The sequence below is a fragment of the Andrographis paniculata genome, unplaced genomic scaffold (genome assembly GCF_009805555.1).
Source record: "Andrographis paniculata isolate CXL003 unplaced genomic scaffold, ASM980555v1 Contig98END, whole genome shotgun sequence".
NCBI classification, from domain to species: domain Eukaryota; kingdom Viridiplantae; phylum Streptophyta; class Magnoliopsida; order Lamiales; family Acanthaceae; genus Andrographis; species Andrographis paniculata.
In genome coordinates, this window is record NW_026137637.1 from 550,952 (window position 1) to 578,257 (window position 27,306).

The following is a 27,306-nucleotide window of genomic DNA, read 5'->3' on the forward strand; positions in this document are numbered from 1 at the left end:
CCTACATGACTAAAATAATAAAGGGGTCCAGTTACGGGACTAAAAAAACAGTTTATCCTTTATTTAATTAATTACGATAATGGGATGATAGTGTGAATATATAGTATATATACATAATTAATTAATTTATTAATGAAGCAATTATACCCATATTTTGAATAATTTATGCATTGTATTTTTATTTTTTTTAAAAAAAAAAATAGTCCAAATTGCTGATTTAAATCTAGTAAATAAAATCAGGATAATTTAAATTTTCAATGTAGTTTCATTACGCATGGTTGTGTAACTTATTTAATTTATGTAATTATTTAAGCAATAATTATATGCATTTTGTTGGTTTCTTTGCTTATATTATTATTTGGGAATACGCAACTGCTATTTCTCGAGTGCGTAAGGGGTCATAAGTTCAAACTTCCGACGCCTTCGAATCTTGTCTGCAACACATGATTCGTTTAAACATGTGCCAAATTACATAGACTTTGTTCTTTTTATTTATTTATTTTTCACACGTTTTTTTCAAAAAAATAAAATAATATATTATATTACACATATTTATTATTTTTATTTTCACTACACAACTCTGTATACTTCACGTAAAAAAAAAAGTTCCTTTGAACAATCTCACAGAACAAACACACCCAAATGAAATGGTTTATTTAAGTGTTTTTTTTTTAAAAAAATATATATTACTTCCCTCCGGCTCTGAGAGTCTAATTTACTATTGCATGTTTGATTTTTTAATATTAATTATTATATGAAAACGTATATATATAAAAAAAAATGACAGAAATACTTTTATTAGTGTTTTATAATATTATTACAATGACATTTATAAAAAAAATATACAAATATAAGAATATTTTTAATGTTAAGTACAAAAGATAAATGAGACCATTGGAGCAGGACGGAGAGACTATTTATTAGATATGATATATATATATATTTATATAAATGTATTTTGAAAAAATCATAATTCTAATATTTTGGAGTTAAGTTTCAATTTGTTTAACATGAAATTACAACATTATATCTAAATTTTTTTTTTTTTTATTCGAAATATTAAATTAAACAAATAATACTTATTAGAAATATTTCATTCGTCTCGCATACCATGTTCACTTTGCCGTTTCTGTCCGTCCCACATTCATTGTCAATTTTTTTTTTTAAATGATTATACATTTTAATTTCATTTTAATTTTTTTTAATTTTAATTAAATTAATTATTTATCTTAATCTTAATTTATAATTATTTATATAATAGAATAATTATTTTTACTAATATATTCTTAATTATTTATTAATTATACCCCTACTAAAATACCGTGTCTACAGTGTAGCAGACCCAGTAAGTGAGACGGAAAGAGTATTATACTATCAATCATTATTTACTTTTAATAAAAAAAAAAAAAACACCTTCAATAAATAATTTTACTATTCTCAAATTAACTTTCAAAGTCGTATCCAATAAAAACAATTAATATATATATAAAATAAAATTAAAAGTACGAATATTGCAGGCACGAATCCCGAGGCAACGTCACGTGACTAGTGTCTTTGCTGCTGTGTCTGAGCTGGCAACACCCGGAGGCGATTCCGCCGCGTGGGCTCCACGGTCACGATCATGACACGTAGAGGAACTGACGGTCAGGATCATACCGACGCCGCCACTGCGGGACCCGCAAAAGACGTGGGGTCCTGGGACTGCACGTCCTCCGCGTTGTGATAGAGAGTGACGGTGCGACTTCGACACCCATCCCATCTTCGAGGGTAATATGGTCTTTGCACAACCACATTTATAAAAATATAATAATTATTAATAATAAAACTTTGTTTTTAAAAAAAAATAATTATTAATTTAAAAAATAATGGTCGAAACATGCTCAAGCATGTCGTGTAGTCAGCACACTATTAATTTGAAATAAATATTTATCTATTACTAATTAGGTGCAGTGAACATGTGACAACGTGACCTAAATTTTTTGTATTAATATGGAATGATGGGATCTAAGAAAATAAATAATAATAATTAAAATAATTACGTTACTACCTAATTATTTCAAACCCAATATTTGATAAATTTTAATGTGTAATTTTATTTAATTTGATTGGAAAATTTAATAATTTTAAAATATTGAATTAGATAGAAAGGACTAGTGTGTGTTAAACCATAATAATTATCTTACCTTAATTTTAAAGCATATATAAGTATTAATTTAATTTTTAAAATAATAATTCAGTAGCTTTGAAGTAAAGTTTTGCAAAGGCAATCATAATTATTGCATTATTGTTCACAACAACTTATAGTTTGTCCCTATTAATTTTATTTTGTATTTTTTAAAAATTTAGACTTTGATAACTAGTCAATATTGTTAAGACACAACAATAATAATATATATTTAAAAATAAAATACTCCATCCGTCATGCAAATGTGTGCTCATTTGACTGAACACAAATTTTAATAAAAGTGAGTAATAATAATTACTTTTTTTTCTTTTATAGTAAAAAAAAGTACAAAAATATAATAATTTTTTACTTAAAAAAAACACGAGAATATTTGATTGTAATGAAAAAATCAATATTTGCTGATTTCTTAAAAAAATCAGTAAAAAATAAAAATCAAAATCAATACTCCCTCTGTCCATTTCATATATATATATTGTCATTTTTAGTTATTCAAGCATAAAATATTTATTTATTCATAGTAAGTATGAATTTACTGTATATTACAAATATTTTCAAATTTATATTTATTTATATCAATAATTTTACAATAACTTTATACATTACAAGGGTAAAATAATTTTTACATATAAAATTATCACTAATTATCATTAAAATATAATATTTATTAAATTTCGTACAAAAAGTAAATATATACTTACGAAATGAACAGATGAAGTACATACTATGTTTATATAGAGGTTTTTTATGTTATGAAAATTTTCGAGAAGTAATAATAATAATAATAATAATAATAATAATAATAATAAACATTTGATGTGTTGTTTTGGGATGTATTTTATTGAGATATAATTTTAAAAATATTTAAAATATCAACAATAGTATTCATATAAAAAATAATACTAATATCATAATTTATTAATCTAAACTATTTAAAATACCGTATCCCAAACAAAATGGTTCATTTTTCCCGGATGAAAATAGTAATAAACATGCACTAAAAAACTTTGTAGTGTTTGTTTTAAATTTTTATCAAATTTGGAGTATTATCACAAATATTTATTTTCATTTTTTTTAATTACTTTGTGAGGAAAAATATAGTTATATATATATATATATATTTATTAGCAATGGTTTTTGTAAAAATATTTGCATAGTATGATATAAAAGTAAACAAATTTCTTAATATTTTATATGTAGTCCAAAAAGGAAAATTAATAAAAATGATGCAAAATTCATTCTTTTAATTTACTTATTATCTCCATAAATTTATTTACAATTAGTAATTATAAAGAAAATATGATTAATTCTATACTATACTAGTTCAGATTATATTTTATTAGTTAGATAATAATAATTCATAAAATATTGGGTCCCACATAAAATATATATATAATAATTTGAAAATGTATTTAAATTATTTTTTTTAAAAACAAAAAACCCCAAATCAATTTTGATTATGATAAATTTTTGTAATTAAATATGAAATAATCATATATATATAAATAGTCTTAATATTATGTGGGGTAGTGTGTGGGACATACACAAATTATTAGCTTTTCAATTATATATCATAAAAATTCAAACTTTAAAAAAAATATTAGATTAAAAATAAAAATAAAATTGTTAAATAAATCACCTTTCTGAAAAGGAAAATTCTTTTTGAAGAAAAAAAATGGTTCCAAGAGTGCATCTTAAGTAAGTCTTTTTTTTGAGAAAAAAAAAATAAATAAAAATAATAAAAATATAAAATAAAAGCATTTACTGCAGTGGCCCACACTGTAAAATATTTGTTTGGCAATTTAAATACTCCCTCCGTCCCAGATACCGTGTCTGCTACATTGTAGATACGGTATTTTAGGAGGGGTGTAATTAGTAGATAATTAATAATGTATTAGTGAAAATAATTATCCTATAATATAATTTTAAAAAAAAAGTAAAATTAAAAAATTTAAAATGAGATTAAAATGTGTAATCATTTTCCAAAAAAGGAAAGTGACATGGTATGTTGGACGGACAGAAACGGCAACGTGGACCTGGGACGGAGGGAGTAATATATTTTTTAATTACATTAACTGTAAATAAATTAAAGAAATTCCTAAATCAATTTGCAGTAATTTATTTATTTAATTTGACTATTGGAAAGTGATTTTAATTATGTAGATGTGAAGTCATTATTTTTATTAGCTTAGATTTCTTTGTTACATTTGTTGGGATTTTAATTAAAACCTTCTACCAATTATGACATTAACTAATATGACCTTGTGTTTTTAATTATATATATATATATTGATAATTTGAAATAAAAAAAAATATATATTGAATATAAATTGTTTATTTGAGATTTTAATTTTGTATTTTGGTTTGAATAGTAACGTCAATATAATATTTTATAAAGTGCATTTTTATAAAAAAAAAAAAAAAAAATTGTGATAATTGTATGACAAATTTTTTGAACCAAAAATTTCAAATTAATTTTTCTATTATTAAGCTTATGCAATTTTTAACAGAAATATATTATTTTTTTATATAAAAAAATTACGTTAAATATTATAATTTAAACAAATTTTTTTTTTAAAAAAAAACTCAACTACAAATTAAACAAAACCCCTAATACATATCTAATTAATTTTGTACTATAAATGTGATAGTGTTTAGGTATGATATCTAATACTTATTTTTATTAAAAATTTATAAATAATATTTTTACATAATAATAATAATAATAATAATAATAATAATAATAATAATATGAAAAGGCAAAGAAAGTAAAGAAAAGGGCGAAGAATCTGACTTTTAATTAATTTGCAAGGAAATGAATGTTTGATGTGTTTTTGGGAACACACACACATATATATATATATTTAAAAAAATTATAATACAATATTATATAAATTTGTATTAATATAATTAACATTTTAATTCCAAATATATTTAAACAAGATTTTTATTTTTATTTTTATTTATTTATTTTTTAAGTTTTGGAGACACGGATGTGTGTTTGTTTAGTCGTTTGAGCGTAGATTTTAAATAATAAAATTTTAAACTAAAATAATTATTTTGTGGGATGTAAAAAGATACAATTAATTTGATAGTCTAAATATAAAATTAAATTTAATGTAATATAAAAAATAAATGTTTAGTAGAAATTATAAAAAAAAATATCAAACAAATATCGCCAAAAAATTTAAAAAATATTGAAAATTAGATAAAAATAAATATTTAATATTTTTAATGACGTATAAATTCGCAATCGCTATTCTTTCAATAAAATTATATATTTAAATAATAAAAGAAAAATCTACAAATTTGATCCGACAAAATAAATTACACTAAATAAACCTAAATATTCTATTTATATTAATACTTAATATGGTCTCCATTTAATTATAAATTTACATTCATATTTATTTATTAAAGATATCATTTCATATCATACATATTAAACTTATTAAGTCAATGATATATATATATTTATCCGTACGAAATATTTATGTCATTTTCATTAGGTAAAAATGATTTGTTCATATTTGAATAATTTTTCATAAATATTACTCCTTCTATTCCATAACTATGTATCAATTTGTTTTTTACATGAGATTTTAAAAATATTAATATTATATTGGGATGCAGTAGAAATAAAGTATAAATAACTAAAATAACCTTATTAGTATTGTGTGATATAAAAGTAGTGATATTTGTGTAATATATTGTAAGTTATATAAGAGTATTTGTAATGTTAGGTAGATAGTACAATTACTAAAAAACTGAAATTGATACTTTGTTATGAAACAGACTAAAATAAAAAAATGAATACTTTGTTATGGGATGGAATGAGTATTTTTTTCAAAAAATACAATATACATATACATTAACACAATATATATAATTTATCAACACAAAAAAATTAATAATTTAATACAAAATATTATTTTTTTGTATTACAAACATAACTTTTCTACGTATAACATAAAGATAATCAATTCAAAAATTTACAATAATAGTATATTAGTATGAACATATGATTGATAAAAAGGTAAAATAAGAAAATTTATTAAAGAATTAATTAAAATTTAGTAAATAATTTAAAAAATAATAACAAATTAGTTATTATTTGTTAAAATAAAGTAATCAAATTGTAAATAAATAAAATATTTAAATTGTGCATGAATTTGAAAAAATATGACATAACTATCTGAACGAAAAAATAATATAGAATGAATGAAAGAAAGAAATTATATAAACATATATAAATTTTATAATATTATGGAAAAAAAAAAAACCCATAGGTCAAACTAGTTGTTCATATTGTATTTTTAGATGGTATAATTATGTATAAATATTATTAAAAAATATAAATACATACACACATCAGTACAAATCGATAATTCATTTTTTTTTATATCTAATATAAAAAATAAATTTATAAAAAAATATACTCCCTCCGTTCCGGAACTAAATATTCATTTGCTTTTGCACGTAGTTTTAGAAATATTAGTATTATATTGAGATATAGTAGGAATAAAGTAGAAATGACTAAAATAATGTTATTAGTATGTGTGATATAAAGGTAATGACATTTGTGTAATATATTGTAAGTTGTAAGAGTATTTGTAATGTTAGGTAAATAGTACAGTTACTAAAAAAGAAAATAAATATTTTGTTATGGGACGGAGGGAGTATTTCCTTCGCCCAAAATTAAATGGACAATTTGAATTTTTTAATACATTTAAGAAATAATAATATTTTATGAATTGCGTAAGAATTTTTGACAATATTGTCTTTTAACCTTTATATACAAAGTAATTGTCTTGTAATAGTATATTTACTTTATCCGTCTCACTTAATTTGTCCACTATTTATATTTTCATCAGTCTCACATAATTTGTCATTTTTTTAAAAATATAATTATATATTTTAATCATATTTTAAATTCATAATTTATATTTTTTTTATTTTAATTAAACTATTTAATCATATTAATCTTAATTTATAATTATTTTTATTAATTATCTTCTTAATTATTTTAAATTACACCATACTTAAAATTTTGTGCCTAAGTTAAATAAGAGCTCAAAATACAATTTAAATAAAATTAAAAATATTTTAATATTAATATATAATTATTTTTTAAAACACTAAAAAAATTATATTTTAAAATATAACAAACAAAATAATAATAATAAAAAAATTAAATTAGAGCTGATGGAGTAAAAAGAAAATAAATCCAATATGTCATTTTACTTTTTGAACCATCTTCCTCCGAAAAGCCCCAAATTAATGAATTCCAGAAACCCTAATCAGTCCAAATCCAATTTTAATTTTCCCCAAAATTCCCAAATCCCAATCGCGATTCCCCCAATACGCGTATCCCATACGATCCCCGTGTACGCCCTACGCATTTACAGCCCCAATCGACGCGTACGGACATACAAAAAGCGTAATTTGCAGGAAAAGGGAGGGAACGGAACGGAAGTTTCAAATGAATGAGGAGCGGTGGGAGAAGAGGTGTGGGACCCCCTGTGGGGTTGGGTGGTGGGGGTAGGGTAGACGGGGGGGTGGGGGGTGGGTATTGAAGAAGACTTCAACGTCACGACAGGGAAGGGTGAGTGTAAAAGACAGCTTGCAATGAGGTAATAACCTCACCCACCATATTTCCCATTTCCCTCTCTGCTTTTTAGCCCATTCCTCTCTCTCTCTTTCCCCTCCCCCAGTTTTCTCACTCATCCCCTTCTCTTTCCCCTCTTTTTAAAATTTTCAGAGAGAAACGATGATATAGATACAGATATATAGAGATAGATAGATACAGAATAGGTCCTCACTTCAGTGAACAGTGGTAGCCATAGTTTTAGCTTTAGCTTCTTCTTCTTCTTCCTCATCGGTTAGGGGCATTTTGGTCATTTCACTTTGCCCGGGGAGGAATTCTTCTGCAGTTCAAGCTCAGGTTTGGTTCTTAATTTCCTTGTTTGGTTGAATTTTGGATGTGAAAGTTTAGAAAGTTTGAGTATTTAAAGTTATTGTCTTTAATTTTAAAAAACCCCCAAAAATATTTCAATTTATATAATTTTTTTTTTTTTGCATTTCTACTGTTTCACCATTTTCATGAAATACTAAGAATTCTGGCATTACACAAAATTTTCTTGCAGGAAAGCCTTTGCTTTCTTCAAAAAAATTCCAAGGTTTGTCCTGGCCATAATTTTGTCAGTATTTTTTGTTCTTATTATGGTTTCGACAAAAAATTATGGTGTCGGTGAGTTAAAAAGAATTTCTCTAATTTAGATATTTACAAATCTCTATGTTCAAGAGAAAAAAAAAAAAAAAAATGGCAGAAAAGAAATATTTTTATAATATTAAGATAAAAAATTCAATCTTTGTATGTTGTTATATTCTTGTAATGAAATGTATTGAATCTAATTATGGTTAGAATTTTGTGTTATTAGAATTGGGTTTCATCTTTTTGTAGGAAAAAAGCAATCTTGTAATGAAATGTATTGAATCTTAAGTATTGTTGGAACTTATAATTTGTGTTCTTAATAGAATTGTTGTTTCATCTTATTGTAGGAAAAGGAAAAAAAGCAATCTTGTTGAGGCAATGGACCCGAATTTCGGCGACGAAATCGACTGCGGGAGCTTCTTCGATCAAATCGACGACTTGATCGAGTTTCCTTCGGACAATGACTGTGGAGATGGTAATAACTTTGTGAGCATTGATGATTGTAAGACGTTTACCGACATGTGGAGCGATCCCTTGCCGGAAAGTGACGCCATTTTCCCTGGTGGCCATCTCAACTCCGGCTCCGACCTCTCGGCCGAGCTCTCCGTGCCGGTAAGAAAACATTCGTATAGCGATCGTTCTTGATTGTCGTAGAATTATGTGAATTTGACAACGATGTTTGTTTTGATTGATGGTAATTCGGATTTATGTTGCGTCGTAATGTGTTGGAATTTAAGGTTGTTCGATTAGGTTAGTTTGTTTCTTCGTATGTTCTTGATTTGTTCGATGGTTGGATTAAGTTTCGGAGAAATCAAGGATGTTACGATTAAAAACGCAGAGGTCAGATAGTAAAATTATTTTCTTGATTTGTTTGATGGTTGGATAAAGTTTCGGAGAAATTGAGGATGATATGATTAAAAACAGCAGAGTTCAGATAGTAAAATTTGAGAAACTTCTGCCCGAGAAAAATATCGTAATGTTTTGTTTTGGTTGTTTTTTGTAGCACGAGGATATCGCGCAACTCGAATGGCTCTCGACTTTTATGGAAGATTCGTTTTCGGACGGAGGGATGACGATCGGGAAGGATACCGTGAAAATCGACGACGAGAAGGACCCGTCGGTGCGGAAAAACAATCAATTTCAAATGTCGAGCCCCGTCTCCGAAATTGAAAGTAGCACGAGCTCGTCCTCCTCGTCGAATGGGAAGATCATACCCCTCGGCCCGAATCATCACCGGGCTGCACAACGGGCTCGGAGCAAGCGCCCCCGCCCGACAACTTTCCACCTCCGCCCCGGGATTCAGCTCATTTCCCCGTCGTCGTCCTCTGTCGAGACGGGCCCGCGCCTCCCTCCGGGGCTTTCCTCTGAGTCCGACAACTTCGTCGAGTCGTCACCGGCGGCGGCGACGAAGAAACTCCTGAAGCCCGCAGGAGACGAGCAAAAGAAAAAAAAGAAGATCAAAGTGACTTTCTCGGCCGATCCGGCAAACCGGGACCCGCCACCCGTCCGCAAATGCCTGCATTGCGAGATCACCAAGACCCCGCAATGGAGGGCCGGCCCAATGGGCCCGAAGACACTATGCAATGCTTGTGGAGTCCGCTATAAGTCGGGCCGGTTATTCCCTGAGTACCGCCCGGCTGCTAGCCCGACCTTCATCCCGTCCGTCCACTCCAACTCTCACAAGAAAGTCGTCGAGATGAGAAACAAGATTGTCCCCGGGCCCGCGACACCAACGCCGGCGATGGGCTAGAATCTTTATCTCTGTTAAAGAAAACAACCCCCCCGGGGCATGCGACGGGCTTGGAGTGGGGCCCGGCCCGGCCCATCACAGTACTCGTCGTGCCCTCGGGGGTTCGGGATTTAAATTTCTTTCGTTCTTTGGTTCTTTGTATAGTAATGCGTAGTCGGGAGGATAAACGCGATAGTCGGGTATGGTCGAGTCAGGTTGGATCAGGTCAGGTTTCGGATGATCGTAGTAAGAAAGGTTAGGTTTTTATTGAGTCTCCTTTTGAATTTTTTTTTTTTTTTTTTTTTTTTTTTTTTTTTTCATATAGTTTGGAAGAACATTAGTATTTGTTGTTATTCCTTTTGTGGGAAGAACTATTTTTGCAGTTGAAAATTTGTTGTAGGGATATTTCTACAATGATCCATTTTATTTAGTAATTTTTGTTATTTATTTTTGGCATTTTGATATTTATATCATTATATTTTACATCAAAGTCTTTTAAATTTAGAATGATATATATATATACAATGTATAATTATATTTAAAACAATATACTATATACAAACGCATGATGGTGATAAATGAGTATATTTGATGTTAGAAATTAATTTTATTTTTTTTTTGTGCTGAAATCAATTATAATATATTACTCCCTCCGTCATTTAATAATTTATTCATTTTTTTACTTTAATCCGTCCCATAACAAAATATTCGTTTTTTTTTTTTTTAGTAATTGTACTATCTACCTAACATTACAAATACCCTTCTAATTTACAATATATTATACAAATGTCATTACATTTATATCACACAATACTAATATGGTTAATTTATTCTTTTTACCTTTATTTCTACTTTATTCCAATATAATATTAATATTTCTAAAACTCCGTGTAAAAAGCAAATGGATATATAAATATGGGACGGAGAGAGTATTATATAAGACTATGTCATATACAATGTATGCTCTTTGTTATCATATCTAGTTACCAAAGAATTTATTCAAATTTGCAGCACAAATTTTAATATAGGTGTAATTTTGATTACTTTTTATGGTTAAAAAGATAATTTGTGATAAAAAATTTTACTTTAAAAAAAAAATAGAATATTTTAAACTGTTAGAAAAAAAAAAAAAAAGTGAGCACAAATTTCAAATTTTGATAAATATATATTGTATAATTTTATGAACTCATTAAATATAAATTTATTTTGAATGAATTATTAGGCCGAGTACATTAGAATTTTAATTTTATTGGGCCATATAAGCCCACTAATTATTTTAGGCCCATGAAATTGGGCCTTATTAATAGAACGCAATATACAATTCCTGCAAATATTTTTACAATTTTAATTCTTATAGGCAATTAACCAAACCAAACTTGTTTTTATTTTTAAGAAAAATAATTGTTGAATGCAATATTTTGATTTTTTATTTTTTTGGGAAATTATGAGTTCCATACTTAAAAATAAAAAATCACACAAAACATTGCCATACATATTAAGAACGTAATAATTTTTTTTTTCAAAAATATCAAATCAAATCTATTTGTATTATTAATATTACATAAAAAAAAAATCATTTACATTTAAAATTTTAATATTCAAAATTCAAATTTTACAGACAAAAAGTGTCTAGAGATTGTATTTTATTATTATTATTAGTTAATATAAAGCTAATTTTTAGGATTATTCATTTAATTGAATGAACTTAAGATTGAGTTATTTTTCAAAATATTTATAGTTTTTTTTATGTTTAAAATACTACATAAAATTTAATTCAAAATACCATAACCAAATATGTAGATTTTCATTTATAATTTTACTATTTTTAAATAGACAAAAAAAAAAAAAAAAGTTTCGACAACATAAATAGGATAAATTATATTGCATGAAGCTCCTAGTATTATATTTTTTGCTATAAATTATTTTGTATTAAATTAAAATATACATAAATATCATATTCATCTAAACATATAATGTTGGTTGTAAATACGAATTCAATTATATCAGTTTTATATAAATAAAAGAGATAAAATATTTTAAATAAAATAAAATAAATAATTGATCGATTATCTATTTTACAAACTTTATTTTTATAAAACTCAATAATAATTTGTTTAAAAATAACTCTAAGTTGCAATATGATGGGCCCATCTAAAAAACTAGTGGGCCCATTGTAATTTTTAAAGATATACTTAGTGGGCCTATAAGTAGGTTAAATGGGCTTTCACATATTGTTGGTCTTTTTTAAGCCATTTTTTGCAGCTTTGAATTAATATTTATTTATTTTGGTAAAAATATTTAGGAGCTTATTTTGGTATATATACATATATATATTGATATTTTTTCATTATTTGGAAAATATTTTTGTCCCTTCGAAACTTGGGTAATTCATATTTTATTTTATTTTGATATCAAAAAATAAAAATAAAAAATTCCTTCAATAAAGACTATTTATTTTGATTTTTCTGAAAAAAATAATAAAAAAACTACTATACAATTTTACTGTATGTATAGAAATAATTATCTTGACAAAAAATATTATATGTAAGTACTATTTAAGCATAGAATATAAATAAAAAGTAAAAGGACAAAGTAGATAAAATAAAAATAATAATTTACTATTCAATATATTAAAAAATAAATAAATAATATCGATTATAAGAAATATAAAATTATATACTAAGGTACATAAATATAAATATATGTAAATAATTAAATGAAATTAATTAATGATACCAACATTGGTTTCTGCTACAAAAGTAGCAAAGTAAAAAGGGACATTTAATTTAATTTAATTTATTTGTAACAATTAGGGATGCTTAATTAAGACAAAACGACAACGTTTCACCGGCTAATTATTTTATTTTAATTTATTATGGAGGATATTTGCAAAAATACAATATTGGGACAAATTAATTAATTAATTGCCGCTCTATTTTGGCTTATGTTTTTATCTCTACTGATATATTATTATTATTATTAATTCATGGTATTTTACTATTTTTAAATGAAAATTGAGTAGGTATTTTTTTATATATTATTTTAATTAAAAAATTATTTAAAAAGATCTTTGGTGTAATTATTTAGTTGTGCAATATTTTTATAAAAATAAATTATTCGTTTTCATAAAATACTCTCTAAATTTTATAATAAATAATACTCCCTCCTTCCCAAAACTATAATCTGAGTTGTGTTTTGCACGATATTTAAAAATTATTGATATTATATTGGCAGTAAGTAAATATATTGGTAGTGGGTAAAACGTACGGGTAAAAGACTTTTGCCCTTGTGAGTGTATTAGTGTAAAAAGTAATGACAATTGTGTAATAATAATGAAAAAGTAAGGGTAGTTTTATAATAATATGGTTATTTATGGAAATGAGACTATTATTTTTAACGAACAAAAATGGTAAACAAGACTATTGTATTGGAACGGAGGGAGTATTTTTTTTTTTTCATTTTAATATGTTTCATAACAAGTGACAATTTTCTATAGTTAGTTAAAATTTTAACTTTTACAAAATTATATTCATATTACATATATATTATAGAGATATAATTTTTAAAATATTTAAATACATATTTTTACTTTTTTTTATCATATATATATATTAATTCTTATTATAAATTACTAATAATACCAACTAAATAATAAAATGATATCATAATTTACTATTATTAACTAATTAAACATTGGTACCTTAAATATCATTTTTATTTTTTTTTCTACAATTTACATATTATTACAAAAATATTACTCACTTCATCTCACCTATAATATCACATTTTTTATTTTCGTATGTTCTACGTATTATGTTATTTTTCATTTTTGAAAAAATACTATGCATTGTAATTTTGTTTTAAATTTTATAATTTATAATTTTTTCGTTTTTATTAGACTAGTTAGTTATCTAAACCTTAATTTATAATTATTTGTATTATATTGTAATTAATTTTACTAATTATACCTCTCTTAAATTCTCGTGTTTTATTTAGATAATATTTTAATACTCCCTCCGTCCCAGATACCGTGTTTGCTATAGACATGGTATTTTAGGAAGGGTGTAATTAGTAGATAATTAAAAATGTATTAGTGAAAATAATTATCCTATAATATAAATAATTATAAATTAAGATTAAGATAACTAATTAGTTTAATTAAAATTTAAAAAAATAAAATTAAAAAATTTAAAATGAGGTTAAAGTGTGTAATCATTTTCCAAAAAAGGAAAGTGACATGGTACGTGGGACGGACAGAAACGGCAACGTAGACATAGTATCTAGGACGGAGGGAGTATAATATTTTATAATAAAAATAATATAGTTTTATTAAAGTTTATATAAAATGAATAATGTTGAATAGTAAACGAATATATACTTGACGGACAAATAATATTACTTCATCTGTCCGCATGTAATGCTCACATTTACCTTTTGCATCACTGTATTTACCATTAAAAATATCATTATATTTGTATATATATTTTTTTTTATACAAATGTCCTTCTATTAGTATTATATGACATTAATTGAAGTAATTTTACAATTTTTTTTTTTTAATTCGTACTATGTTTTGATATAATAATTAATATTCAAATATCAACACTTAAAGCCGGACGTAGTAGTATTATTTTTATCATAAATATAACAACCAACTCAGTTTGAGTATTAAGATATGTAATTTAATAAAAAGATTTAGGGGATGTTTGGCAAATAGTTTTTTGAAGAGTTTTTAACTTATTGAACAGCTTTTAGCTGTTTGATCAGTCAAAAAGCTAATTTAAGTGTTTGGTAAATTAGCTTTTTGGAATAGCTTTTTGGACCCAAAAAGCTAATTTCTGAAAGGTTAACTTACCCAACGTTTTGAAATAGCTTTTTCTGTAATTTTTTTTTATTTTTTAATGCCCTTAAAAATTTATTATGCGTTTTACACAAATAAATATATTTTGATTATTTATTAATTATATTAGAATATTTTATTATATTATAGTTTTACTTTTATAAATTTAAAATAATTAATTTTTATATAAAAAATTATTTTAATTATAAAATATATAAATTTATTAAAATCAACATAAAATAAAAAATATAAATATTAATAATTTATTTTTATATTAAAATTACATTATATAAATCTTATACTAAAAATAAATTAAATAAATTAAATTTATTGAAAATTATAAATATAATAAACTAATCGATAGCTAACATAATAAATATATACACGAAAAATTTATTATTTTATATTTTACATCATTTTCAATAGAAAAAATTATTTATATATTTTAATAAAAATATATTATTTTTTAAATCTAACTGTAATAAAAATAAATATTTTTATAACACTTTTACAATTTTTAATAATTAATAACAAAAAATTTTAAACATTCTAAACTCAAAATAGCATAATTGAATATATTAGAAACAAAAATAAAATAAAAATATCATCAATTGTCATTTTACGTATAAACAGCTAATATCAAACAGTTGTTTTACCAAACATTTTAATACAAACAGCCAATCGAATCAGCTAGTCAAACTAGCTAATTAAATCAGTTAACAGCTACCAGTTATAGCTAATTATCAAACACGCTTTTAATATATTAAATTTATAATATATTAATAAATATAATTAAATAATCAAATGGTAATTACTACCTTAAAGAGGACAAGGTTTTCTGGCTTATATGATAACATATACTATTGTCACATTTTATTTGGTCTTAATGTGTCTTCTTGTTGGCTTATCACGTAACACGTAATTTAATAGAGATTTTTTTAAAATAATAATAATAAATAAATAAATAATTATTCAATAAGAGATAATAAAAGTATTTTATATAACATTTAAACAGATTTATTGATAACTAGTAACAAAATATTTTTAAAAAATTAAATTGTTGAATGCATTTTCTCTGTATTTGATTTTAAATCTTGATTTCAATACTAGTTTTTTTTTTAATTAAAAATAGGAGTAATATATTAATTTTGAATAGTAAAAAAATTAGAAAGATAAACATATAAATTATTTATTATTATTATTATTATTATTATTATTATTTTTTTGTATAGTATGAAATCTGTCTTTGATAATATAAAAATAATATTTTGTTTTGAATCATTGATTTTTTTATAAATGATAATATATATATTATATTAATGTGTGTATATTTGTATTTTTAATAATATTTATAAATAATTATTTTATTGAGAAATATTAAGTGGATAAACCGATTATTGTTTTTAATTTCCATTAAATTACATTATATCTACTAATTAATTTAAAGTGCCAATCTTATGATTACAACATATATGAAATTTGCTTCTTCTTTTTTTCCAAAAAAATATTTTATAATTAAATTTCAATTAAAAGTGTCTATAAACTTTACAATACTTGTTATTTGATCACTTTCAATATAATTTATAAAATATATTAGATAAATAAATAAGAGCAAAACTCGTTATTTTTTTAGTGCACATTAGATAAAAAATTTTAATCGAATATAACAACCTGCAAATTAGAAAAGACTCGATCGAAAAGGTATCGACAACGTTCAAAATATCATAACACGTCACTACGTCGTCCTTTCACGGTGTTTACTTTTGGTTATAATTTTATTTCGATATTTTTTCTAGGTAAAAAAATCTATTAAATTTTCGGTTTTAATTTTATCAGTCTACAAGAAGTTAATCAGTCGATACATAATACTACTTGTGTCTCGGAAAAAAAAGTATCAATTTGCTTTTTATAAGTACATTTTTTAATATTAGTATTATATTTATAGATAGTACAGATTAAAATGTAAATACAAATATAAATTTATTGGTATTGTGTAATATAAATGTAAAAAAATTTGGGTAATACTATATTATAAATTGTTAAAGTATTTTAATATTGTATTAGATATTTAGAGTTTGTTTGTTTAGTGTTTTGATTTGATTTGATTTTTTTAATATAAAGTATATAGAATTGTATCGATTATATAAAAATAATATTTTATGTTGAATGTTAATTTTTGTAGATAATAAAAGAATTGTATTACATATTGTGTTGAAAAAAAAAGTTTGGGGGCATTGATAAGTTGTTGATCCGATAAAATCAATATATACTATTTGACGACCAATATATATTTATACATATTTCAACATATTTATAATAATACAATATATATTATATCATAATTCAGTACATGCTGAGATATGCATAAACATATATTGGTCACCCATTTGACATATGTTAAGTTGATAACTTGGTCAAATCAACACCATGCTGACTTGGCCAGACCAACACAAGATTTACAACCAAAGTTTGGGCAAACAAACCCTTAGTATAATTACTAAAAAAAAAAAGATAATTTGTTTTAAAACAAACGAAAATTAAAAAAAATAAATATTTTGTTCAGGGCGGAAAGAATATTAATATTTCATACTCCCTTAGTCCGCCATAAATGATTTACTCCTTCTGTCCCATATAAAGGTTACCATTTACCTTTTACACGTAAATTTTTTAATATTAGTATTATATTAGGTTGCAGTGAAAAAAATAAAAATACTTCAATTAGTATTGTGTATATAATGTACTGACATATGTGTAATATAGTATAATGTGAAAAACTATTTACTATGTTAGATAGATAGTACAATTACTAAATTAGGAAATGATAATCTTGTTTTGAGACGAACAAAAATAGAAATGAACAACCTTTCAATGAGATAGATGGAGCATTTTTTTTATTCCCATCCTATAACAGATTACTCTTTATTTATTTTAAACATATTTAATGAATATAAATTAATTTAATTAAAATTTTAACCTCTTATACATATGACACACTTTAAAAAAAATAAATTATTAATATATTTTTTTAATAAATAAATATTTTATTTATTTATTTGTATTATATATTAACTATACGCTTCAGGTTACCTGCCACACATGGTTCGCCTAATCTGACTTTCCCGTCAAACTTGGTTTGCAGGGTATTAGGTTCAACCGGAAGTTTACCCAGTGCACACTTTCGGGTAGCGACTGCGAATTCCCACGCCATCCAAAAAAAACATATATATCTAAACCCTAAACCCTAAACCCCAAAAAACAAAACAAACACATTACTAAAGTTATGCACAATTTAAAACAACTTTATACAATCACAATTTTATTTAAGTTATGCACTAATTTTCTACTTATTTTATTTTCTTAAATAACTTATTTAATCAATTTTCTATATTATTCGTCAATTTTTCTTCCTAAAAAATATTGAATCAAATATATACTTCTTATTAATTAATTTTATATTCAAAATATTAATTATTTATATCAAATTATTTAACTTATGTTGGAATCTCAACTTGAAATTGATATACCCAAAACAGGGATTTTGTAGAATTTCTACTATTCTCAAAAAAAAATTTCCTTAAAAAACATCAAATCAAACATTTATTTTTTATTTTTATATTATACTAAAAATTAATTTTACATTCAAAATATCACATCAATTTTTATTTATATCACATCATACAACTATTCAAATTCAATTTTTTTACTATTAAAATCTCAATCCAAAATCCAAATCATCGAACAAACACACCCTTATTTTACTTTTTATACTCTATTTTATGTATATTAAAATATTAGGATTTATTTATCATTTTTTCTCTTCCAACGAAATCTATTTTGTGTTTGGTTGCCATTTCGATATGGGTTGGCATTATGCTTTTATTTTTTATTTATAAAAAAATATTACAGGATTCTTTCAAAATTTATTTAAATTTTTTTACATATATTTTTTCTCTAATAAACAAATTCTCTATTTATTTCCAAAGTTAATTTATTTTAATTATAACTAAATATTTATATTTTATTATTTATTTATATTATATACAGTTTTATTTTTAAAAAATAATATTTATATTGTATATATTTTATTAAAATTCCATCGCTAATTAAATAAATTATTTATAATTCAATTTTCAACTAAAAAATTCAATGGATAACTAAACACATTATAATTTTAACGTTTCCATTATTTAAAATATAAAAAATAAAACTTTAAAATTTTTTGTTAGTTACGCTTTCCGTTCCATTGAAAGGATGTCGTTTATTTTTTCATGACATTTTTTTAATATTAATATTATATTAGATTGAAGTAGAAAAGATAAAAATACATTTATTAGCATTATCTAATATAAAAATAATAGCACATTGAAAGCGTATTTATTATATTAGGTAAGTAGTAGTACAATTACAAAATTAAAAAATAGTAACTTTATTTTAAAATTATAAAATGATAACTTTATTTTGAGACAAATAGAAATAGAAATAGAAAATGATAATTTTTTAATTGGTAGAGAGTACTTTTTATATGTTAATTTTTATATAAAAATAATATTAATTTTAAATATAAAAAATTGTTTAAAATAATATATAAAATATTATATTTAAATAATACTCTATCCGTCCCGGTCCAAATGGGTCTTTTGGTTAAAAAATTATAGTATTTTATTAGTTCGTTGAAGGGTGTAAGATGTTTCGATATTTTTGTCATTTGAATTTATGTAAAAGTAATAGTATATTTGTAATTTTGGTAAAAATTAAGTGTATTTTGGTATTAGTGTATAATTATTTTTAATAAAATAGGAAAACGATACTTTGGAGTGAAACATGAAAATAGTAAAAATATTACTTTGAGTTGGGAGGGAAAGAGTATATTTTCCGTAGAATAAAAAGTAGAATAATACATTGACACAAAAATACTCCCCATGCCTCGTTGAAAAGTTGTCATTTTTCATTTTCGTCCCTCAAAAGACAAGGTCACTATTTTCTAATTAGTAATTGTATAACTTACATAACATAATAAATTTCTTCCAACTTACACTATATTACAAACAAAAATGTAATTACTTTTATATTATATAATACTAATAAAGATATTTTTATTTTTTTCACTACAACCCAATATAATACTCTTTCCGTCCCATAACAATATATCTATTTTTATATTTTGGTATGTCCTGTAATAAAATATCAATTTCCGTTTTTAGTAAATGTACTATCTACCTAACATTACAAATACTTTTTCAATTTATAATATATTATACACATACTTTTATATCATATAATATAATACTAATAAGGTTAATTTAGTCTTTTTATTTTTATTTCTACTATATCAAAATATAATACTCCGTCGGTCCCATATAGAGAATAACATTTGTTTTTTACACGTAAATTTTTTAATATTAATATTATATTGTATTGTAGTAAAAAGACGAAAATACTCTTATTACTATTGTGTAATATAAAAATAGTGACATTTATGTAATATATTGTAATTTGAAAGAGTATTTATCATGTTATGTATGTAATACAACTAAATTAAAAAATGATACATTTATTTTGGGATAAACAAAAATGAAAAATAAAATTCTTGTTATGGTACAGAAAGAATACTAATATTTCTAAAATTTCGTACAAAAAGAATAAATTGATAGATAAATATAAGACAATGAGAATATTAATATTTAAAATTTTACGTGTAAAAAAAAAAAAAAAAAAAAATCAACAATCTTTATACGAAAATTAAAATTGAATAAATAAAATTTATGATTCAGAGATAAGTAAGGGAGTGTATATATATTATATATATCCAAACACGTTGCTTTTCCCTACCACTGACACAGCTACAGCTACAGCCACTGCAACTGCAACTGCCACTCTCTCTCTTTCTCTCTCTCTCTCTCTATATATGTATATGATGATGAAGATGACGATGAACCTCTCTCTCTCCTGCTGCTGTTGCTGTTGTTTTTGGTTACGGTGATCCATTGAGTTCTTCTCTTCTCTTCCCTTCTGCAATCATCAATCACTTGTCAAAATCAATTCTCTCTTCTGTTCGATCCATTCATCCATCCGGTCGGCACTCCTCTTCTTGTCTCCTCTCTCTCTTTCCCTGCAACTGAATCCCCTCTCTGCTAGAACAGTGATTTCTGCCGCCTAAAACCCCTACACACTCCTCCTTCCCTCTCATTTCGCCATTAATTTCTTTCATTGCAGGCGTTCCTGTTGATACTGAGTCGAATCACTGCTTGCTTTGCTGTGTTCTTTTGTTGATTTTTTGTTTCGATTTTGGTAATGACTCACTTGTAGCTTCACGGATTTGATTCCTATTTCACGCCATGGATGTCGCTTTTCATCTCTGATTTTGGCGTTTTCTGCGCAGGTTTTGTTTGTTTGTTTGTTTGTCGACGGTTTCCATGGAAAATTGCTTGGATCCGCAGCTGTGGTTCGCCTGTGCCGGCGGAATGGCGCAGGTTCCGCCCCCAAATTCTAGGGTTTATTACTTCCCTCAAGGTCACGCCGAGCACGCCAATGAGACTGCGAATCTCGCCGGATTCGGTAAAATTCCGCCTCTGATTCCTTGTATTGTTTCCTCTGTGAAGTATTTGGCCGATTCTGAGTCCGACGAGGTGTTCGCGAAGATTCGGTTGGTTCCGGTGGCTGGGGATGACGAATTTGGGGATGAATTTGTTGGATTTGATAAGAACAGTGTTGGTGAGATGGAGAAATCGAATTCGAATTCGAATTCGTTCGCGAAGACACTAACGCAGTCGGATGCGAACAACGGCGGCGGATTCTCTGTGCCGCGGTACTGCGCGGAGACGCTCTTCCCGCGGCTGGACTACACGTCGGAGCCGCCGGTGCAGACGATCCTCGCCAAGGATGTCCACGGCGAGGTCTGGAAGTTCCGCCACATTTACCGGGGGACGCCGCGGCGGCATTTGTTAACCACCGGCTGGAGCAGTTTCGTCGGCCGGAAAAAGCTCGTCGCCGGAGATTCCATCGTCTTCTTAAGAGCAGAGAACGGCGATCTCTGCGTCGGTATCCGCCGCGCCAAGGGCGGCGGCGGCGGATTCGTCGCCGTCGGCGATGGCGGTAGCGGGTGGAATTGCGGTTACCGAGGATTCTCCGGCGGCGGCGGGACTGGCCGGAGAAGTGAATTCAACGACGTCATCACCCTCGCGGCGCGGGGACGAGAGTTCGAAGTCGTCTACTACCCACGCGCAAGCACGCCGGAATTTGTGGTGGCGGCCACCTCCGTTAGGGCGGCAATGGGAGTCCGGTGGAGCTCCGGGATGAGGTTTAAGATGGCGTTTGAGACGGAGGACTCGTCGAGGATTAGTTGGTTCATGGGAACCGTATCGTCGGCGTTCGCCGACGATCCGATCCTTTACCCGAATTCACCCTGGAGATTTCTTCAGGTGAATCAAAATTATCCACCCTAATCACACAGAGTAAATACATCATATCTATAAAGAAAATTAAAAAAATTTACTTTTTCACCTCGATTTTTAACAGTAAGAGTCTTATTTATAGGTTATCTGGGACGAGCCGGAGTTACTACACAACTTGAAGCGCGTAAACCCGTGGCAAGTCGAGTTGGTGTCGAACGTTCCCGCCGCCGTCCATTTCTCACCGCCGAGAAAGCGGGCCCGGCTACCTCAATTTCCCGAGATCACAATCAATCGGGCCGGGCCTGGGCCCAGACCCTCGTGTTACTTGCAAGAAGATGTGCTATCCGTTGGCATACAGGGAACCAGGCAAACTCGACAATTCGAGTCAGGCTATATGGGCCTCAAACCGTTCGATTTTAAGCTACTCGACTATTCGGGCCCGTTCCCGAGGTTTCTCATGGGGCATTCTCTCGAAAATCGGTCGTCGAAAGCGGGAAGCTCGACGGTAGAATTGGCGAAAAATGAGGTTTCTAGAGGAGAACCGATGTTTTTGTTGTTCGGACAACCTATTCTTACCGCGGACCAAATTAAACGAAGCTACTCAGGTAGTAACAATAGTTTGTCTGAAGAGAACGCGGCGAATGTGTCTAATGGGTCGGGTTCGGGTGTGATTCAAAGCTTTTATCCGGAGGCGTCCTCCGACGGGGAGTTTCCGGCGCTTGCGTTAGCGTAATAAATTCGGGTTGGATCAGATCAGATTTCGGATTTCGGGAATTTGATGGGTTTTCAAATGTAAAGTTGATTTTATTACAACTTTAGGGTTTTTTTTTTAATTTATTTAAATTAATTTCGTTTGTTATGAATTGTTGTTGAATGTTTTTGAAATTTATTTAAAATATTTTTTCCGTTGGATATTTAGGAAGAAAATGGAATAGCAGCTTAATAATATTATGCTTTACGAGTAGAACAAATAACAAGTGTGCATAAATAATAAAAAGTAAAATTTGGTATAATATTTTGTAAAATAATATATATTTGATATGATATTTTTTAAAAATTAAATAATATCAAAATTTTAAAAATATATTGTATAAAGAGAGCTTTAATTAAACACAAAATCAACTGTAATTTAAGAGAAAAAATTAAATAAAATAAGATTATTGTGCCCTTATTTTAATCACCACTATAACTATATATAAAACTTCAATTGAAAGAATGGTATTACATGATTTAAAAGAGAAGGAAAAATGAATAATGATGCAATATGATAATATGGATATTAGTTTTTTCATATATTTTTATTATGTAATTTTACTATTTTCAATAAATATATTTATTTTTTCTCATAAATGGGTAATTTTTTTTTTATTTTCGGCAATTTTTTCAATCTTAAAATACTTAACAAATATAAATTAATTTAATTAAACTTTTAATATTTACACATAGATCCACTCAAAGCCCTATATTTATATATCTCTCCTAAATTAATGTAATTTTGTATTTATCTTTAAAACTCTTTATTTTTTATAAAACTAATCATGATAAATAAATAAAAATATTTTTTATTTATTTGTATTATATAAATTTTTATTATTTACAAAATGATATACATATTGTATATATTTTCTCGAGATATAATTTTAAAATTTTTTAAAATACCAATAATATTGCTCATATAAAAATAATAAACTAATATCGTAACTTATTATTAATAACTTACTAATCTACACTACCTAAAAAAATCGTGTCTCTAACAAAACAGTTCATCTGTCGCGGGACGGAGGGAGTATAATCTTATAATGTAAGTATTTTTTTTTCCTTTCTAATTCGATGTATTTTTTTTTACTATTTTCATTTATTTTATTCAAAATTATATATTTTGATTTATAATAAAAGTAATCATATATAAATAGTAAAATTACCTCTAATTTTTTCAGAAAAAATTATATTTTTGTAGTTTTTAAAAATAAAAACTCCTATTAAATCATCTTAGACATTTTCACTAAATAATACTCCATCCGTCTTAATATAATAGTCTTATTTACCATTTTTGTCCGTCTCAAAATAATAGTCTTATTTTCATAAATAATCATATCACCATAAAATTATCCCTACTTTTTCATTTTTATTACACAATTGCCACTACTTTTTACGTTAATACACTCACAAGAGTAAAAAAATCTTTTATCCATACTTTTTATCCACTGTCAATATAATATCAATGTTTCTTATTCTATATCCAACCCAATTAAGACTATATTTATGAAATATTATAATTTCATATTACACTAAAAAAATATATATATATATACATTTTTATATTTTTGGATACATAAATATAATGTTAGAGATAATATTTTTGGTGTAATTATTATTATTATTATTTTAATAATATTATTGTTAATGTTTTGTGCATTAATATTAAGGGCGTTGAACCCAAATTCCCAAGTGGGGAAGCAAATGAAAAAATTCAACTAAATTAATTAAAATGAGTTGGGATTTGGGTCTTCTATAATTATTATAATATATTTGTAATAATTAATAAATTAGTTAAAATAAATTTATAATAATAATTAATAATAAATTAAATTTAGGGATTTGTGTGAAAATTTCATGTCATGTGTCTGTCTGTTTAAGACAACACAACACACTCCAGTGTTGGTCAAAGTCAATCATATGCACACTTCTCCTAATTCCACTTAAAAGCTCCCGGGACCTCCACACCACATCGTGTAATCTCTTCCACTATATTTCCATCTGGTTCTCAAGTCGAGGGACCCGTTGACAATCACGAACTTAATCTAAATTTATCAGTTTTTGTAAATTATTTTTTTTAAAAAAAAAAATTCCCTATATCATGTTTTTGAATTTTTGAAATTTTTGAAATTTTTTAAAAATAATTAAACTTAAGTATTTTATGTAGTAATATTTTTTTTAAAAATACACTGCTTCAGTCATAAAAAAAAAATATATTCATTTAACCGGATACAAATTTTAGAAAAATAAATTTTGAAAAGTTAGGGCAAATATATAGTAGTAAAAAGTAATAATCATATTTTTTATTAAAAATAAAATCGAGAATAAATTTAAATAACAAAAAAACAAAAGTAAAAATAAATATGGATTACGGATGAAGTATATATTATTGAGAGATATACAATGCCAAATTTTCAAAAAAAAAAAAAAAGCTATATTTATATAGACAATTTTAAAATTTTTGGTAATATTTATCCATAATAATTTTTTGAAAGAAATATTACACAATTTTTTTCCACTTACAAAATTCTACATTAAATAAATTTACATTTTTTTTCAAAAAAAAAATTCTATTTAAACAATATATATATATATACACACAAAACATAAAAATTTTTATACTCATAATTGTTATTCATTTTTAAATACTCCATCCGTCTCAATACAATAGTCTTGTTTATCATTTTTGTCCGTCCTAAAATAATAGTCTTATTTTCATAAATAACCATATTACTATAAAATTATTCTTATTTTTTTCGTTATTATTAATCAATTTTTACTACTTTTTACACTTAATATACTCACAAGGGCAAAAAAGTATTTTCCACGTACTTTTTTATCAACTACCAACATAATATCAATATTCCTTGAATATCCTCCCAAACACAACCCAAACTATAGTTTTATTTATGATTTTTAATTAGGACATAATATCCAAATTATATTACAGTAAATTAATTAATTTATTTATGATTTAATTAGGACATAATAAATTAAGAGTCACGTGAGAGGCAGGCGGCCCAGAATCAACGGTTGCGCCGTGTTGATGCACTAAATTAATTAATTTTTAGTTTTGGGAAAACTCAATTAATTAATTAAATTAATAAATTATTGCTACAAACATAAAGTCAATTTATCCAACTGTTTACCAATCAATGTTTTATTTTTTTATTAAAATAAAAAAAATATTATATATATATATATATATATATATATAAATGATAAAATTGATGATCGTGTGTAGACAACAATCCTACGAATTAGCTGGCTGAGATTATCTTAAATTTAAAATTTTAATTTAATTTAATTTTTATTTTTATTGTAACACTAAGCAAAAGTCTTTATTCATAATCTTATTTGGGATTATCAAATCTGATCTCATTTCTGATTTGGTCACTGAAATTAGATAAAAATAATTTTATTGATGATGAATTAATTAATTTATTGGGAATGAATGAAACTAAACTTTAAAACAAATGACAAATTTTATTTAATTTTTTTTAAAAAATTATAACATTAATTTGTAACAAATATTATCACCATTTTCAAGAATGTTTGCAAATATGAAGCTATTTTCTTTTCTATTTTTGTAAAATAATTTTATTATGAAGTTATTACAATTACTTATAAAAAAAAAATTATTTTCTACTATTTAAACTGAAAATTAATTAAGTGTATTTATTTGGTATTTTTTTTGTTTTAATTTTTTTTTTTTCCTGGCAGATACTTAGAAACATATCCATTGAATTATTGATTTTTTTTTAGTAAATAAAATATTATATATATATATTATAAATTTTAGTTATATAATTGAGAAACATATATTTTCTTATTAGGTTAACACATTCTAAAATTTTTTTTACTTTGATAATTTTTCCCATTTTTATGCAATTCATGTTATTGCAATGTTTAATTTATTGAAACATAATTTATATATATATATATATATATAAATTCAAGATATTTGATATAATGTTTTGACAAAAGACTTTTGGAAAAAGGTTTTCGAAGGATCTATTTTATTTTATGGGTTCAGTTTGATAATTTTTTATTTAAATTTTGTATAAAAACATATTTGACGAAATAATTTGTAAGATAGAATAGTATTTTTATTTTTATTTATTTTTTAAAAAAGCAGAGTTCAAATTGTCAAATTTGAAAAAAATAAAATCATAAGTTCAAAATTTCAACGCA

The 27,306-nt window shown here is 25.4% G+C and overlaps 2 protein-coding genes across 4 annotated transcripts; both read left to right on the forward strand.

Annotated features, from left to right (window-relative positions):
* Positions 1-7,820: 7,820 nt before the first annotated feature.
* On the forward strand, positions 7,821-10,534 carry LOC127243962 (GATA transcription factor 8-like). 2 transcript variants are annotated; one of them, XM_051264223.1, is made up of 4 exons: positions 7,821-8,126; positions 8,329-8,361; positions 8,744-9,008; positions 9,400-10,534. In XM_051264223.1, exons 3-4 carry the CDS (start codon positions 8,775-8,777, stop codon positions 10,144-10,146), a joined length of 981 nt encoding a protein of 326 aa, XP_051120180.1. In that variant the 5' UTR covers positions 7,821-8,126; positions 8,329-8,361; positions 8,744-8,774; the 3' UTR covers positions 10,147-10,534. The 2 variants fall into 2 exon arrangements, with proteins under 2 accessions (XP_051120180.1, XP_051120179.1); XM_051264222.1 differs by lacking the exon at positions 8,329-8,361 and having other exon boundaries at positions 7,822-8,126; positions 9,400-10,533.
* A 10,251-nt stretch (positions 10,535-20,785) lies between these two features.
* On the forward strand, positions 20,786-23,218 carry LOC127243708 (auxin response factor 18-like). 2 transcript variants are annotated; one of them, XM_051263857.1, is made up of 3 exons: positions 20,786-21,253; positions 21,345-22,383; positions 22,499-23,218. In XM_051263857.1, the coding sequence occupies exons 2-3, from the start codon at positions 21,379-21,381 to the stop codon at positions 23,087-23,089; spliced, it is 1,596 nt and encodes a 531-aa protein (XP_051119814.1). In that variant the 5' UTR covers positions 20,786-21,253; positions 21,345-21,378; the 3' UTR covers positions 23,090-23,218. The 2 variants fall into 2 exon arrangements, with proteins under 2 accessions (XP_051119814.1, XP_051119815.1); XM_051263858.1 differs by lacking the exon at positions 20,786-21,253 and having other exon boundaries at positions 21,272-22,383.
* Positions 23,219-27,306: the final 4,088 nt, after the last annotated feature.